This window comes from Muntiacus reevesi, chromosome 11 (assembly GCF_963930625.1).
Source record: "Muntiacus reevesi chromosome 11, mMunRee1.1, whole genome shotgun sequence".
NCBI lineage: Eukaryota > Metazoa > Chordata > Mammalia > Artiodactyla > Cervidae > Muntiacus > Muntiacus reevesi.
In genome coordinates, this window is record NC_089259.1 from 34,121,197 (window position 1) to 34,137,132 (window position 15,936).

Here is a 15,936-nt window from a genome sequence, read left to right on the forward strand (position 1 = left end):
AGCATTTCATAAAACATTTTACACAGCCTCGGCTTCAGTCATTTCTTATTATTCCCCACAATCCGAGGCTGATAAAGTTGCTAACAAGCTTCAAATGATGAAGCCTAAGAAGAGAAGGTACAGAGACAGGCAGGCCTGATATGGTCGGGAAAAGGCACAGAACTCTTCTCACAGCTTCCACAGAGTAAAGCTGCCTGCAGAAAAGTATTTTCAAAGAGTCAAGAAATTTACCAATCTTTACATATTAAAAAAAATTAGTGCTAATAAGTAAAAATTAAAATCAGGCAGTCAAAATTAAACACAAATCTAAATGCAATTACACAACAGGATTTTGCTCCTCACATGTACTAAGTATCTTTTCGTTCTCAATTTGCACATTAAAACCATACCATTAAAAACACACGAGCATAAAACGAGTACATGACAAATAGGATGCCAAATCATTAGACTTGAGTATGGTGAATATAAAGACTATTTTGTTCTGATTAATTTTCTAATACTCTACAGAGAAATATTACATACATAGTTTTACATCTCTTATTACTTAAAATTTGAAAGTCAATAGAATTAACACACCTTACATAAGTAAACTAACCAAAGTAGCACCAATTAGGACAATGAAAGAAGAATCTGCCTGTAAACAACCCCTAGAGGGGGAGCGGGAGAGGACCCTTACTGCTTACCAGGGTTGTGATGAGCTGCAGACTCTCCATTCTGAAACGCGTCTCCTGCCACATTCATTCTACCAGGATTGAAAGGTCCTACTGCAGTCTTGGTCTGTGAAGTTAAAGACGGGGTGTATGTTTGCATATTAACACCAAAATTACTTGACTGCAGTCCATTAGAGACATCTCCCAAGCTGGCATTCTGCAGGGATGTTACGTGTGTGATCATCAGGTTCATGTCTCTCCCGTCAGTGTGTTCTAACTGGCCATCACTCACAGAGCCGACGCCTGTTTCTAAGGTCGTAACGTTAGCGATCTGAATCTCAGAGTCTGGTTCTGTGGTGATACCACTATTACCCATTCCTGCATTTACCTTACTTCTTGAAAAACTGGAAGGGGAGAAATCCACATCATTGGTTCTGTTTTTAGACTCGGATGGTCTCCGTTCAATAAAATTGGAGGAATTTTTCTCTTGCTCTTGATTTGTTTCCATATCCTCCTCATCATCAATGACGATCGTCTCACTTACACTCCCCTTCTGAGAAGCCAATTCTTTTGAGGAAGGAAGAATTTTGGAATCATTTCCTGGCAGATCTTCATTTTTCGATGATGTAAATGTTATGGTTCTTTGATCAGCCACCACTGGTGCACAAGGAGGAGGTGGTTGTACTGGTTCAATAAACACAACATCATCATCGTCTTCCACTGATGCACTCTGAAATTTATTAGATCTATTCACTAAAGGATTAGGTGGTCCACTAAACGAATTTCCTACATCCGTGAGACTAGCTGCCATGGCCGTCCTCCCCAATAGAACAGGAGTCTGATCAGTCACTTCTAATCCTCCTGCTGAACCTGTGTCCATGCCAAAGAACCTGTTAAGGAGATGGAAAGAAGACACACATTACAAACGTCAGTATATGGCTTTTGATGTGACTCAAATTCAAAGAATTTTTTGAAGGTACTTTTACTTTCTTTCTTACTCTAAGTGACAACGATTCTTATCGATGATCCAGGAAAAATTTGATATCCACTCTGTGATGTTCCCTCATTCACTAATCATTTCATATAGTTTAACATGTGAACTTGTTGCAATATAAAAATACAGGTAATTATACAATTTTCAATAAGAATATTCAGTATATTTGCAACCTCCTCCTCTCTACCACTGCCCACCCTATAAATTTTAACACTGAAAACATAGATAAATCACTCCACACACATGTGAACAAAAAAATAACTAAAATCTGATCATGACAATCTCCTCTTGATATTTATTCCACTTATTCACTGTACTGAACTAAAATGACATGATTTAATCTCCAACTTTCCTTATCTTATCTTTTATTTTTTTTAAATCCACTGTTCTCACATTCCCTGGCTCCCATGTAGCTGCGTGATTAAATCCTTCTGAGAATCTGAAATCTTTGTCAATCGCATCCACAAAGCGTAAATGCCCACTGCCCTGCCCTTCGTGTCCATCTATCGGGCTGCATAACAGTCCTGACGACATCAGATACTAAGCCCTGGAACCTATAACTGTTACTTCACATGGAAAGGGGGTCTGTGCAGAGATGATGACGAGAAAGGACTTCAAAATGAGCTTGGCTGGGTGGGTCCTGCACACACCTCTTGTACCCCATCAAGAGGTGGAGGAGACGACAGGCACTGAGACCAGAGGCGGCTGCAGAGAGGGAACGACACAGCCCAGCATGTCGCAGCACCAAAACCTACAGGAGGTGAGGAGCGAACCCTCCCCAGAGCCTCCCCGGCAAGCTCAGCTCTGGTGACACCTTGGCTTGAGCCCCAGGCCACCAATTTCTGACTTATGACTTTCAGCTTTAAACTGCCAAGTTTGTGGTAATTTGTTACAATAGTCCTAGGAAAATATTATCCACCCCTTGGTTACATCTTCAAAATAACCCTGATATAGCTGTAATATCTGCCCCATGTTCATGACTTAGAAATTGTGGCTTAGAGACGCTAACTAACCAAGTCACACAGCTAGAATGCATCCCCAGGTCTTCACCGCAACAGTCCGAACTCCTCATGACTCTGCCACAGTCGACTCATATTTCTGAGCACCTACTACACAGGCAGAGCTGTGCCGAAGCCAAAGAGATAGCAGAAAGTTAACAATAAAACAGTCAGAAAGGAAAAAAAATAAGTTACTGAGCAGATAGACGATGAGGTGATGGGCACAGATGGTAGCAGACCCAGTCCTGAACATGGATCACCTTCATCTTAGAGGCTAAACTGGAAAAAACAAGGAGGGAAAATGCAGGGTGAGTACAGACTGCAGGTCAATTTGCAGAAAGACAGACAGGACCGTGAAGTGGTTTGTTTGTACCCTACACCCTCAGAGGAGACAGGACTGCAGCTGCGCAGGTGTGGAAACCTGGTCTAAGGGCCCAGTGCCAACTCTGAACTGCCTGGTAACCCTTCTTCTCTCATAAGGCCACTGAGCCCAGCCTGAAAACACAGAAGCTTACAAACACTGCTTCATCTATATGGCCATTTGCTTACACTGCGACAAAAGCCTCTGGACGGAAGACGACCACCCTAATATAAATAATTATCACGCTGACAGATGGCTGACAAGTATGGAGAAACTATTCACTGTGTGTGTTGGTGCATTTTCTGAATTTGTGAGCATGATTTCTCACTTAAGTTAAAATTTAAATTTTAGAAAAAACAATGGGTAACAGGATAAAGAAAAAAGACTTCTGTGACCAGGTGACACTTCACTGACACCTGGAATGACGAGCAAGAGCTAACTGGGAAACTGGAGTGAGGGCAGCTCCCACAGAAGCCCAACAGGAACAAGGCCGACACTTCCAGCACCAGGGTGAAGGCCAAACATGGCTTGAACAAGGTTCATGGAAGGGAACAGGATGAGAGGAGATAGAAAAACAAGCAAAGAACTCACCAAAGTCAGCAAGTCAGGTTAATAGTTGCATTCAACAAAGATTTGTGGAGCACCCAGTATCCGCAAGACACGGTCTGAGGTGTTGAGAAAAATCAATAAACCAAACAGGTCAACACCCCTGCCATCACAAATCATGAACCTGGGAGTCACCTGATGGTCTAGTGGTTAGGACCCCAGGCTTTCACTGCCGAGGCCCGGATTCAAGCAACCACCAGGAACTATTCTAAAATTCCACAAGCCAGGAAAAAAAAAAAAAAACCTGGGAATCACTATGTTGTACACTTGAAACTTTTAGAATATCACAAATCAATAATTCAATTAAGAAAAAGCAGTAGCTCAGATATATAAATCAAAAGTGCCCAAGGTTCCAAGACAAAGTCAGGACTCCACACACTCTGCACAAAGTTTGGCTCCAAGGCTTCCCTGGTGCTCTAGTGGCTAGGATCCACCGGTTAATGCAGGGGACACAGGTTCGGTCCCTGGTCCGGGAAGATCCCACGTTCGGTGGAGATTATGAGCCCATGCTCCACAACTACTGAGCCAGCACCAGAGAGCCCATGAGCCACAACGACTAAAGCCCACACACCACAGAGAAAGCCCACATAGCATGAAGATCCAGCACAGCCAAAAATAAATAAATCTTTTATTTTTTAAAAAAAGTTTGATTCTACAACTCTCTTCATTCTTCTTGTTTAAGCTGTTTGTTTTAGGATGGAAGACATGCTAATATTGGAAAACGAGAAACGACACATTTATATCTGCTTTAAGGAAAATGGATGATTTCATTTCAAATCAAAATTTAAGGGGTGACTATTTTGCCTTACTCAATGACCTAAAAATTATCATTCTATGCTCTAAGACACTTTAATTGTTATTATTATTATTATTTTTAGCTGTACCATGCAGCATTCAGGATCTTAGTTCCCCAACCAGTGATTGAACCCAGGCCCTTGGCAGTGAGAGTGCAGAATCCTAACCACTGGACCACCAGGGAATTTCCCGAAGACACTTTAAATATACTTTCAAATATTAAAACATATACTATATTAACCTAATAAGGAAGAATTGTTTATAGTAAAACAACAGCATGTGCTGGGAAAAAGCTTCATACAAGGCCTTCACTTAACTTTAAGTAAACAAAAAATTTTTAACCTCACTACAGAAAGTTTTAAATGCTGAAATAAGTTGAATAACATTTGATTCAAAATTTTAATAACTGATTCAATTAGGTTCCTTAAAATACAAGTACATTCATCCAGTAATAGTTAACATCTACTTAATACTTATTATGAGCCAAATATTCATGACAATTAAACACTTAAGCAATGAATGAAAAGTAAAATCATTATCTCACTTATATAGATGTTTTCAAAAATGCAATCCTCTAAAGTAAACTGCCCAGGACTTCCCTGGTGGTCAAGTGGTTAAGAGATACCACTGAAGGAGGCATGGGTTTGACCCCTGGTCAGGGAACTAAGATCCCACATACCACAGACAAAAAAAAAAAAACTAAAAGTAAGCTGCCAAGACCATGGTAAGAAAATGAGGGGATCTGAACATTCATAACTACTAAATAATGTTATTAAGTATTAAACAAAAAATAATAGAGCACAACTCTTATTAATTAAAAAAAGAAAAAAACCCACACCATTCAATAAAAAAGTAACCAAATCAGTATGTGAAATATACAAGTATCAAAAGGAAGAAATATCAAGCCCAAAGTACCAGGGTAAGATGAGATGTAACATAAATGGAACTGACTTGTAGTTAACATCCATCTGTCAGAAGGAAGGAAGGATCTTCATCAACATAACAATTTTCAGAAGAATGTGGTGTAAATCCACTGAGCTTAGGGAATGCAAAAGCTTTTAAAGCATGAGTTTTTTGGATCTTTTCTATATTTCAGCATACCTAAAACAAGATGACAATTTCTGGGGCTTAAGACAGAACTGAATCCCCAGTGCCCTCTGGTGGCCGTGAGGTATCCCCTCATGTCTCCTCCCAGTGTAACTGTGGGGAGAGGAGAAGACTTCTCTTACTGCACAGTTCTCATCTCCTCATTTCTCCTGACAGTGTAACTGTGGAGAGAGACTTCTCTTAACACACAGTTCTCATCTTCTCATTTCTCCTGACAGTGTAACTATGGAGAGAGAGAGACTTCTCTTAATGCACAGTTCTCGTCTTCTCATTTCTCCTCACAGTGTACTGTGGAGACAGAAGACTTCTCTAACTGCACAATTCTCTGCAGTAATCCACACTTCAAAACAGAGTAATTACTCAGCCATAACAGTTCTTTCCAAACCCTAGACTATAAATGTGGTCACTTCTATATGCCACAGAGAATATGCTTCAACTACCACTCACTGAGTCCTATAAAGAAAAGACAATTTGAGTCAAGTTGGTCACTTCTATCTTATCCAAATAAAATCTATTCCCTTCAGTCACTTTTCTATACTAAATCAATTCTAATTAGCTATTTAACACCAAGTAAATAACGTCACCTTTCTGGACTTCAATTTTCCCTAAAATAAATAGCATTTATTTTATGGTTTTTCTTAGAATTTAAAAAGATAACTGAATGTGAAAATCAATTAACACATTGTTAACTCCTAACAATTACCAGGCAGTTTTGTCGGTACATCAAGATTTCGGTAAGTTTCTAGTTCATTTTTAGGCTTCCTTGTGATACTGCTTCACTGTAATGGACCACACGCTTGTGTCCTCCTTTAAATTCATGAGATGGTATAAGGAGGCGAAGCCTCTTTGAGGCGATTAAATCAGGAAGGTGGGGCCCTCATGAGTGAGATGAGTGACTGTTTTATAAAAGACACCAGAAAGCTCCCTCTCCCACCACATGAGGACACAGCAGGAAGAGGGAAGCCTGTGTGAACAGGAAGCAAGCCCTCACCAGCACGTGGTCTGCAGAAGCCCCAACCATGGACTTTCCGGCCTCCAGAACTCTGAGACATGAAGGTCTATTGTCTCTGGTACTTCTGTTATACCAGCCCAAGTGGACTGAGACAATCATCATAAACTATAAATACTTTCACAGCTTTACCTGTTCTTTGATTCCATGAGAATCAATTAACCCCAATACTTGATGTTCTCATGAAAAAATGAAAAGGTAGTTAAAAAATAAAATGTTTGGGACTTCCCTGATGGTCCAGTTGGTTAAGACTCTGTGCTTCCAATTCAGGGGGCATCAGTTCTATCCCTGGTCAGGGAACTAAGATCCCACATGCCATGTGGCATAGCCAATAAATAAATAAAATGTTGACATTCATAACAATAAAGGATTAGCAGTCGCTAAGAAAAGCTGGTGAACTTTCAATGAAAATCACAAAGAAAGCATTTCAAAATGATTCAAGAAAAATATTCATTCATCATTTTCTCACTGATGAGCCCGAGCTTTCTAGGTACCAAAGGAGGTACAAAGAAAGCTAAGGCAAATTCTTCTCTACAGTAAAGGCTATTATTCAATATGTGTTTATGGCACCTATAATAGTTCTGAGGCAGTATGACAAATTAAATGTTTTTTAAAATAAAAATCCCTGGGAATTCCCTGGTGGTCCGGTGGTTAGGACTTTACACCTAACCACTGCCACTATCTAACCCTATGCTTCCAATGCAGGGGGCATGAGTTTAATCTCTGGTTAGGGAACTGAGATCCTGCAGGCCCTGCAGGGGTGCAACCCCCCAAAAAAGTAAACAAACAACTGGAGAGGGTGTGGACAAAAGGGAACCCTCCTACACTCTTGGTGGGAATATAGATTGGTGATGCCGCTAGAGAGATCAGTATAGAGGTTCCTTAAAAAAAAAAAAAAACTAAAAATAGAGCTATCATATGATCCAGCAATACTACTTCTGAGCACATATCTGGAAAAGATGAAAACTCAAACTAGGAAAGATATATATGCACCTCAATGCTCATAGTTGCACTATTCACAAGAGCCAAGACTAGGAAGCAATCTAAGTGTCCACTGACAGGGAAATGGATACAGATGTGGTGGATATATACTAGTAAAATATTACATGGTCAAAAGAAAGAATTCACAGCAACATAGACGGACCTAGAGATTATCACACTAAATGAGGGAAGTCAGATAAAGACAAATGTCATATGACATCACTTGTAGAATCTAAAAAATGATACAAATTTAGACTCATAGACACAAGATAAACTTATGATTACCAAAAGGGAAAGGGGGGTGGGGGTGGATAAGTTAGGAGTTTGGGATTAACAAATACACAGTATTGTGATTTCTCTGGCAGTCCAGTGGTTTAAGACTTCACCTTCCAATGCAGTAGGTTCAATCCCTGGTTAGGAATCTAAGAAGCTAAGATCCCACATTGTCTCTTGGCCAAAAAACCAAAATATTAAAACAGAAACAATACTGTAACAAATCTAGTAAAGACTTTAAAAATGGTCCACAGGGGGGGAAAAAAAGTCATTAAAAAAAAAAACCACATAGATACACACTGCTATATACAAAATAAACAAGGACCCCCTGTAAGGCACAAGGAACTACAGTCAATATCTTAAAATAACTTAGAAAAGAATACAAATAAGATATATATATATATAAAACTAAAATCACTTCCCTATATACCTGAAACTAACACAACATTGTAAATCAATTATACTTCAATTAAAAAAAATTAACCAAACAAAAGTCCTGGAGATGAAAAATTTACTAGAAGTAGTCACTATAGGGGATTAATAGCAGATCTAAGCAAGCCGAAAAAGAATCAGTAAAAATGAAAGGCAGAATATTAAAATTATCCAGTCTGAAGAGCAAGAAAACAAGAATGAAGAAAAATGAATAGAGCCTAAAAATCTGTGAAACACCACTATGTGCACCAATATATGTAACAAAAAGAGACAGAAAAGAACAAAAAACATATTTGAAGAAATAATGGCTATAAACTACCCAAATATGATGAATATAATGAGGATAAACACATACACCCAAGAAGCTCAATTCCAAGATGGCCATACCAAGACAGTAATAATCAAATTGTGGACCCAATAGTAAAAGAGAATTTTGAAAGTGAGAGAGAACTAACTCATCATATGCAATGGGTCCTCATTACCAGATTTCTCATCCAAAATTATGGATATGAAAAGCTATGGCATGACATTTAAAATGGTGGGAAAAAAAATCTGTCAACCAAAAATTCTATATCCAACCAAACATTCCTCCAACAAACATGAGAAGTTAAGACATTCCCCAGAAAAACGAAGGCAAATTTATTACCTGCAGACCTACCCAATATGAAATGCTAAAGGGGATCCTTCAAGCAAAAATAAAAACAAACCACAGAGTAAGTTGAAGCTGTAAGAAATACAGAACACAAATGAATACATATATATAAAAACAAAAAAGCAACAGGAAGCCAGTATTAATGTACCTTTGGTTTACAACTACTTTTTCCCCTATGATTTAAAAGGCAAAAGCATAAGACAATAATTATCAATATGTTAATGAACACACACATATAAAGATGTTATTGGCAACAAACCTAATGTAAAGGGAAGGAAAGAGATGTGTAACAGGCAGAGCAATCACAGATTGTTCAGTGAACAATGAAGAGTATCATTCCTAGTTAAGTTGTTGTAATACTAAGACTCTTATTTTAATCCTCAAAGTAACCATTATAAAAACAATTATAAACTATACAAGGAAGAAAGGAATCAAAATGGTACACTAGAAAAAATTAAACACAAGAGAAGGTGATAATAAAAGAAACGGGGGGCCAGGGGGGTGGGGTGGGGTGTGGATTTAAGAGAGAAAACAAATCACAAAATAGTGGAGGTAAACTTCTCCCTACTCCTTACTAACAATTACTTTAAATGTAAATAGACTAAATTACTGAAAGAGCTTAGCAGGCTGGATAAAAAGACACACAGGATCCATCTATATTCTATCTAGAAGAGACTCATCTTAGATAAAAAGAATACAAGGAGGTTGAAAGTAGGATAGACAAGATACCCCATGCATATAATACCCAAAACAGAAATGCAGTGGATGTGTGGATATTGGACAAAATAAACTTTAAGTCAAAAAAGTTTACAAGAGGGCTCCCCCAGTGGCCCAATGGTAAAAAATTCATCTGTAAATACAGGGGACACAGGTTCAATTCCTGACCCAAGAAGATCCTACATGACACAAAGCAACTAAGAACTTGAGCTACAACTACTGAGCCTAGCCCTAGAGCCTGGAAACTGCAACTACTGAGGCCCGCACACCTAAAGCCTGTGCTTCATAACAAGAGAAGGCCCAAGCACTACATCTAGAGAGTAACCCACGCAGCAACAAAGAGCCAGCACAGCCAAAAATAAATAAATAATTTTTAAAGCCCTAATTAAAAAGAAAAACATGGGAAATGAGAAAATACTCATGAAACAAAAGAAAACAAAAACACAATATATTGAAACTTAAGGGATGCAGTGAAAAGTTTTACTCAGCAGAAAACTTACTGCTATTAACACCTACATTAAAAATCTCCAACCAATAAACTTTACACCTTAAGAAATCAGAAAAAGAGCTAAATAATAAAAAAAAAAACACAAAGAGCTAAATAAACTAAAACTAGCAGAAAGAATGCAGTAATAAAGATCAGTGCACAGATACACAAAACAAAGAACAGAAAAATAAAGGAAGGTCTTCCCAGGTGGCGCTAGTGGTAAAGAATCTGCCTGCCAATGCAGGAAACATAAGAGACATGGGTTCGACAGCTGGGTCCGATAGATGCCCTGAAGGAGGGCATGGCAACCAATACCAATATTCTTGCCTAGAGAATCCCATGGACAGAGCCTGTACAGTCCATACAGTCACAAAGAGTTGGACATGACTGAGGCAACTTCACACACACACACAATCCAGTACAAAATAAAAAGGGGGGGGAAAAGAATGAAAAAAAAAATTTTTAATAAAAGAAAAAATAGAGGAAACAAAAAATAACAAATATGTGGCTCCTTGAAAAAATTAACAAACCTTTAGCTAGAATGACAAGGGAAGAACTCTCTAAAGTTATTAAAATCAGAAACAAAGGGAATTCTCTGGTGGTCTGGTGGTTAGGACTTGGCACTTTCACTGCCAGGGCCTACGATCCCTGGTCCAAGAACTAAGATTGCACAAACCAAGCAGTGCAACTTAAAGAGAAAGAAATTGATATGTGACTAGCAGAACTAATATAAAAAAATTTTTTTAAATCAGAAATGATAATAAGGTATCACTACTGACTTTATAGAAATGAATGAATATAATTTCACAATTATATGCCAAAAAACTGGACAACCCAAAATAAAAAATTTTTTTAAAAGGGTAAATTTTTAACACAAACTACAAAAACTGACTCAAGAAGAAACACAAAATCTGAATTATAACATGCAAGAAAGACTGATTAAGTAATCAAAAATCTCCCAAAAAAGAAATCAGGACTAATCAGGTTCACAGGTGAAGTCTACCAGACATTTAAAGAAGAATTAACACTGCTCCTTCTCAAATTCTTCCCAATGATGTTCAACATAATCAGTCATTAGGGATATGCCAATCAAACCAGGAAAGACATCACATCCACTGGGATGGCTACTATCAAAATAAAGAAAAAGTAACATTATTAGTGAAGGGAAATTGGTTAGCTGATTGAAGAAAGGGTGATTGCTTGTGCACTGCTATTGGGAATGTAAAAAGGTGTCACCACTCCAGACAACAGAATGGAGGTTATTCAAAAAAATTGAAAAATGGAATTACCATAAAATTCAGCAGTCCCACACTGGGTATACTATATTCAAATATTTTCTCTATAGTTAATCACTGCTGTATGGTACCATATGTATCTATTAATATTAAGGGATTTAGTCAGCTTTTCATTGACTTTAAACTTATTTGAAGAAAAAAAAATTCTTTTACATTATTCAAGTGTTCCCATTCAGAAATATGTAAATCTGTCCATTCTGGTTTTCTTGCATGTTTTACTGTATTATTCTACAATTTCCTTCATAAAATTATTGCATATGTTATAGTTGTTCCCATTACTTGCAATAGTGAAATGGATTTTTCCCATTACATCATAAAATGTTTACATAACAAAGAAAAACTATAAATAAGGTGCAAAAATATGAAAAAGATACATGCTATATAATGTGTATATACTTGTAATCGAAATAACAAGAACTGACATCCATACTCTAGAAAGAAGACAAATTAAACTGATAAAACTTTAACTATTTATCTGATAACATTCAGTGTTGGCAAGAACATGTAAAAACTAGTAGAAAGAGCAGTGAGTTTTGTGGTCCGGTAGAAAGCAAACTGGCAGTGTCTATAAAAACATGTAATATGCACATGTGCGTGCTCAGTTGCTAGGTTATGTCCAACTCTTTGGGACCACATGGACTATTGCCAATCAGGCTCAACTGTCCTGGGATTTTCCAGGCAAGAATACTGGAGTGGGTTGCTATTTCCTCCTCCGGGAGATCTTGCCAACCCAGGGATAGAACCCCTGTCTACTCTGTCTCCTGCATTAGCAGGTGGGTTCTTTACCACTGAGTCACATGCTGACTGGTTCTCCAGAATCTCTCCCAGAGAAAATACACATGAACCCAAAGAAACTACTTCATATATATTTCATGCAGCATTGTAAATAACAAAGAAACCCAAATAGACGAAAAGTCCACCAACAGAATATCTGAACTGCTAAGTGCATGTCATGAAGTGCCACACAGCATTTTAAAAAGAAATCCTTACATACTAACTCAGAAAAATGTCTAAGACATATTACTAAGTGAAAAAACCAAGATGTAGGAAGATGTACATAGTTGTTTATTGTTGTTCACTCACTAAGTCATGTCTGTGTCTGACTCTTTGAGGCACCATGGACAGTACCTGCGGCACACTGGGCTCCTCTGTCCTCCATTATCTCCAAACTTTGCTCCGATTCATGTCCATTGAGTTGGTGATGCTATCTAACCACCTCATCCTCTGCTGCTCCCTCCTCTTGCCCTCAATCTTTCCCAGCATCCAGTCTTTCCCCATGAGTCGGCTCTATGCATCAGGTGGCCAAAGTATGGTATACAGCATACATGTTTTCAACATGCACATATAAGTTTAATTTATTATTACAGGTACATGTTAATATACGCCCAGGAAGGATTTAGAGTAATACACACTAAACTGGTAATACTACTAATCTCTGGGCAAGTGAGGAAAGGAGTCAGGAGATCAATGATAGATGAACACAGATTATGACTTCATGTTGCATACCATCTAGCCACAAAATCTCTTTTAAGAAAATCTCTTTTAATATCTTTATCAGATACGGGACAATGCTACTCTGGTTTTAGAAGCTGATAGGAATCATTTTATTAACATACTAAAAACCCATTCAAGGGCTATGCCAGCATCTAAAAAATAATCCCTCTTGATCTTGTAAATAAATGAATAAATCAATTAATTGATTCAAGTTACATCTAGAGTGTAGAATTTCCAAGTTAAGGAATAATCTCTTCTTTTCCATAGGGTCAAACTTTAACTGCTAGATAATTTCAAATAATTTTAACTTTCTCTGGGGATCTCATCCACTCCCCTGATTTTAAATAAAACCTCAATGCCCAGACTGATTAACTCATCTCAGCTGAGGTGTCTCGAAGCCCCAAACCGCCTACTCTTACATCCAAGTCATCCTGAACTCCCTTTCAGGAGTTAATATATCTAGCTTCCCAGGTGGCTCAGTGGAAAAGAACCCGCCTGTCAAGCAGGAGACTTGGGTTCAGTCCCTAGGCTGGAAAGATCTCCTGGATAAGGGCATGGCAACCCACTCTAGTATCTTGCCTGGGGAATCCCTATCCATGGACAGAAGAACCTGGCGGGTACAGTCTATGCGGGTGGCAGAGAGTCAGACAGGACTGAGGATGGAGCACACACGGTTGGCTGTGTACTTGCCCTGGACCTGACACTATAAGGCTCCTCCTGACCTCACCCTGCTGACATCAGGCTCCTCATGCTTCTACTGAACTAGCGCTACTACCACCACACAGAACTGAGACTTGTGGACTAGCCTAACATACTGGTCAGTACAATGCAAACATTAATCTGCTGAAGACCTTGGCAACATAAGGAAAGGGATTATCAAAACTGTCAACTGCTTATTTATGTATTTATTTGGCTGCATTGGGTCTTAGTTGCAGAATGTGGGATCTAGTTCCCCGACTTGGAATCAAACTGAGCCCCTGCACTGGGAGCTTGGAGTTAGCCACTGGACCACAAAAGAAGTTCCCAAAATGTCAATTGTTGATAATAGTATATATGCAAAATGACTAGTATGCTGAGAATGAAAAAAATCATAATGTTATTTTAAAAATACAAACTTTGAGGGACTTTATAAACTTTTTTCTGTCTGAAACCTCTAGCTTACATCACAATCTTACTTCAAATACTTAAAAACCTCAACATCTGCTTCATTGACTATGCCAAAGTTTTGACTGTGTGAATCACAAGTGTGAAAAAGTTCTTAAAGAGATGGGAATACCAGACCACCCTACCTGTCTCCTATGAAAACCTGTATGCAGGTCAAGAAGCAACAATTAGAACCAGATGTGAAACAACTGGTTCCAAATTGGGAAAGAAGTAGGACAAGGCTGTATTCTGTCACCTTGTTTATTTAACTTACATGCAGAGTACATCATGTGAAATGCTAGGCTGGATGAATCACATGCTGGAATCAAGACTGCTGGGAGAAATATCAACAACCTCAGATATTCAGATGATACCATTCTAATAGCAGAAAGTGAAGAGGAACTAGAGAGCCTCTTGATGAAAATGAAAGAGGAGAGTGAAAAAGCTCCCTAAAAATTCAACATTCAAAAAAACTAAGGTCATGGCATCTGGTCCCATCACTTCATAGTAAAATAGAAGGGGAAAAAGTGGAAGCAGAGACAAATTTTACTATCTTGGGCTCCCAAATCACTGTGGACAGTGACTGCAGCCATGCAATTAAGATGCTTGCTCCTTGGAAGAAAAGCTATGACAAACCTAGACATTATATTTAAAAGGAAAGGCATCGCTTTGCCAACAAAGGTCCATATAGTCAAAACTACGGTTTTTCCAATAGTCATGGATGGATGTGAGAGCTGAACCACAAAGAAGGCTGAATGCCAAAGAACTAATGCTTTTGAACTATGGTGCTGGAGAAGACTCCTCAGAGTCAAACCAGTCAACCCTAAAGGAAATCAACCCTGAGTATTCATTGGAAGGACTGATGCTGAACCTCCAATACTTTGGATACCTGATGTGAAGAGCTGACTTACTGGAAAAGACACTGATGCTGTGAAAGACTAAAGCCAAAAGGAGAAGGGGGTGGCAGAGGATGAGATGGTTAGATAGCGTTACCCATTCAATGCATATGAATTTAAGCAAAATCTGGGTGATGGTGGAACACAGAGGAGCCTAGCGTGCCGCCATCCATGGGGATGCAGAGTCAGACATGGCTTAAGAGACTGGACAACAACTGCTACACATTACAACTCTAGACTTCAATAAAGAAAGAAAGTGTAAGTCGCTCGGTCGTGTCCGACTCTTTGTGACCCCATGGACTGTAGCCTACCAGCTTCTCTGTTCATGGGATTTTCCAGACAAGGGTACTGGAGTGCGGAGAAGGCACTGGCGACCCACTCTGTAAGGCACTCTGTACCTCAAACAAGGGCAACATATAAGAAAACTTCTAAAATAGGAACACTGTTGTACAAAGACGGTATGTCAAGCTCCATACCTACACAAAGGTCTGAAATGTTCACTGTCAGCATCGGTGTGACATCTAAGTATTCAGAGTTGTCCCACCACATGGGGTACAAGAGTCTAGCACAAGAGAACCTAGGGAACTCGGAAAAGCAGGGCCACTCTCCCTTTCCCTCAACGATTTGACAAAGCACAGGAGGAGGAACACATACTATTAAGGATACACTAAAGAAGGTACCATAAACATGTGAAGTATTTTTAAATATCAAAATACTTCGTAAGTACAACTAAACGTACCTAACTCACAATAAGTGCACGATAAATTTAAGTATAATAAAGAATTTGATTTAATCTAAGTGAATTTAAAATTGTCAGGTTATCTTTTTGCCTGGTGCATTAAAGCACCATTAGTTGATGCTTTTAAGTAAAATAATTTTTAATTCTGAGCTAAATCGTTAACGAAAACAAGAACCACATCCCTTCAAAAACTGAGACTTCCCTGATGTGAGTGGTTAAGACTCCGAGCTTCCACCACAAGGGTCACAAGGTCAACACCTGGTTTGGGAAAGAAGATCGCACATGCTGCACAGCGCAGACAGAAAAA

General features: G+C 38.7%; 1 protein-coding gene across 4 annotated transcripts in view; it reads right to left on the reverse strand.

Moving 5' to 3' along the window:
* The window catches only part of ZMYM2 (zinc finger MYM-type containing 2), a 61,437-nt gene that overhangs the window by 41,904 nt on the left and 3,597 nt on the right, over positions 1-15,936 (reverse strand). For 3 of the 4 annotated variants that reach the window (XM_065902358.1, XM_065902359.1, XM_065902357.1), the window contains exon 4: positions 684-1,540. In XM_065902358.1, the coding sequence (XP_065758430.1) occupies positions 684-1,540 (857 nt within the window). The remainder of the gene's footprint in view (positions 1-683; positions 1,541-15,936) is intronic. The other variant, XM_065902360.1, reaches the window with a different exon arrangement.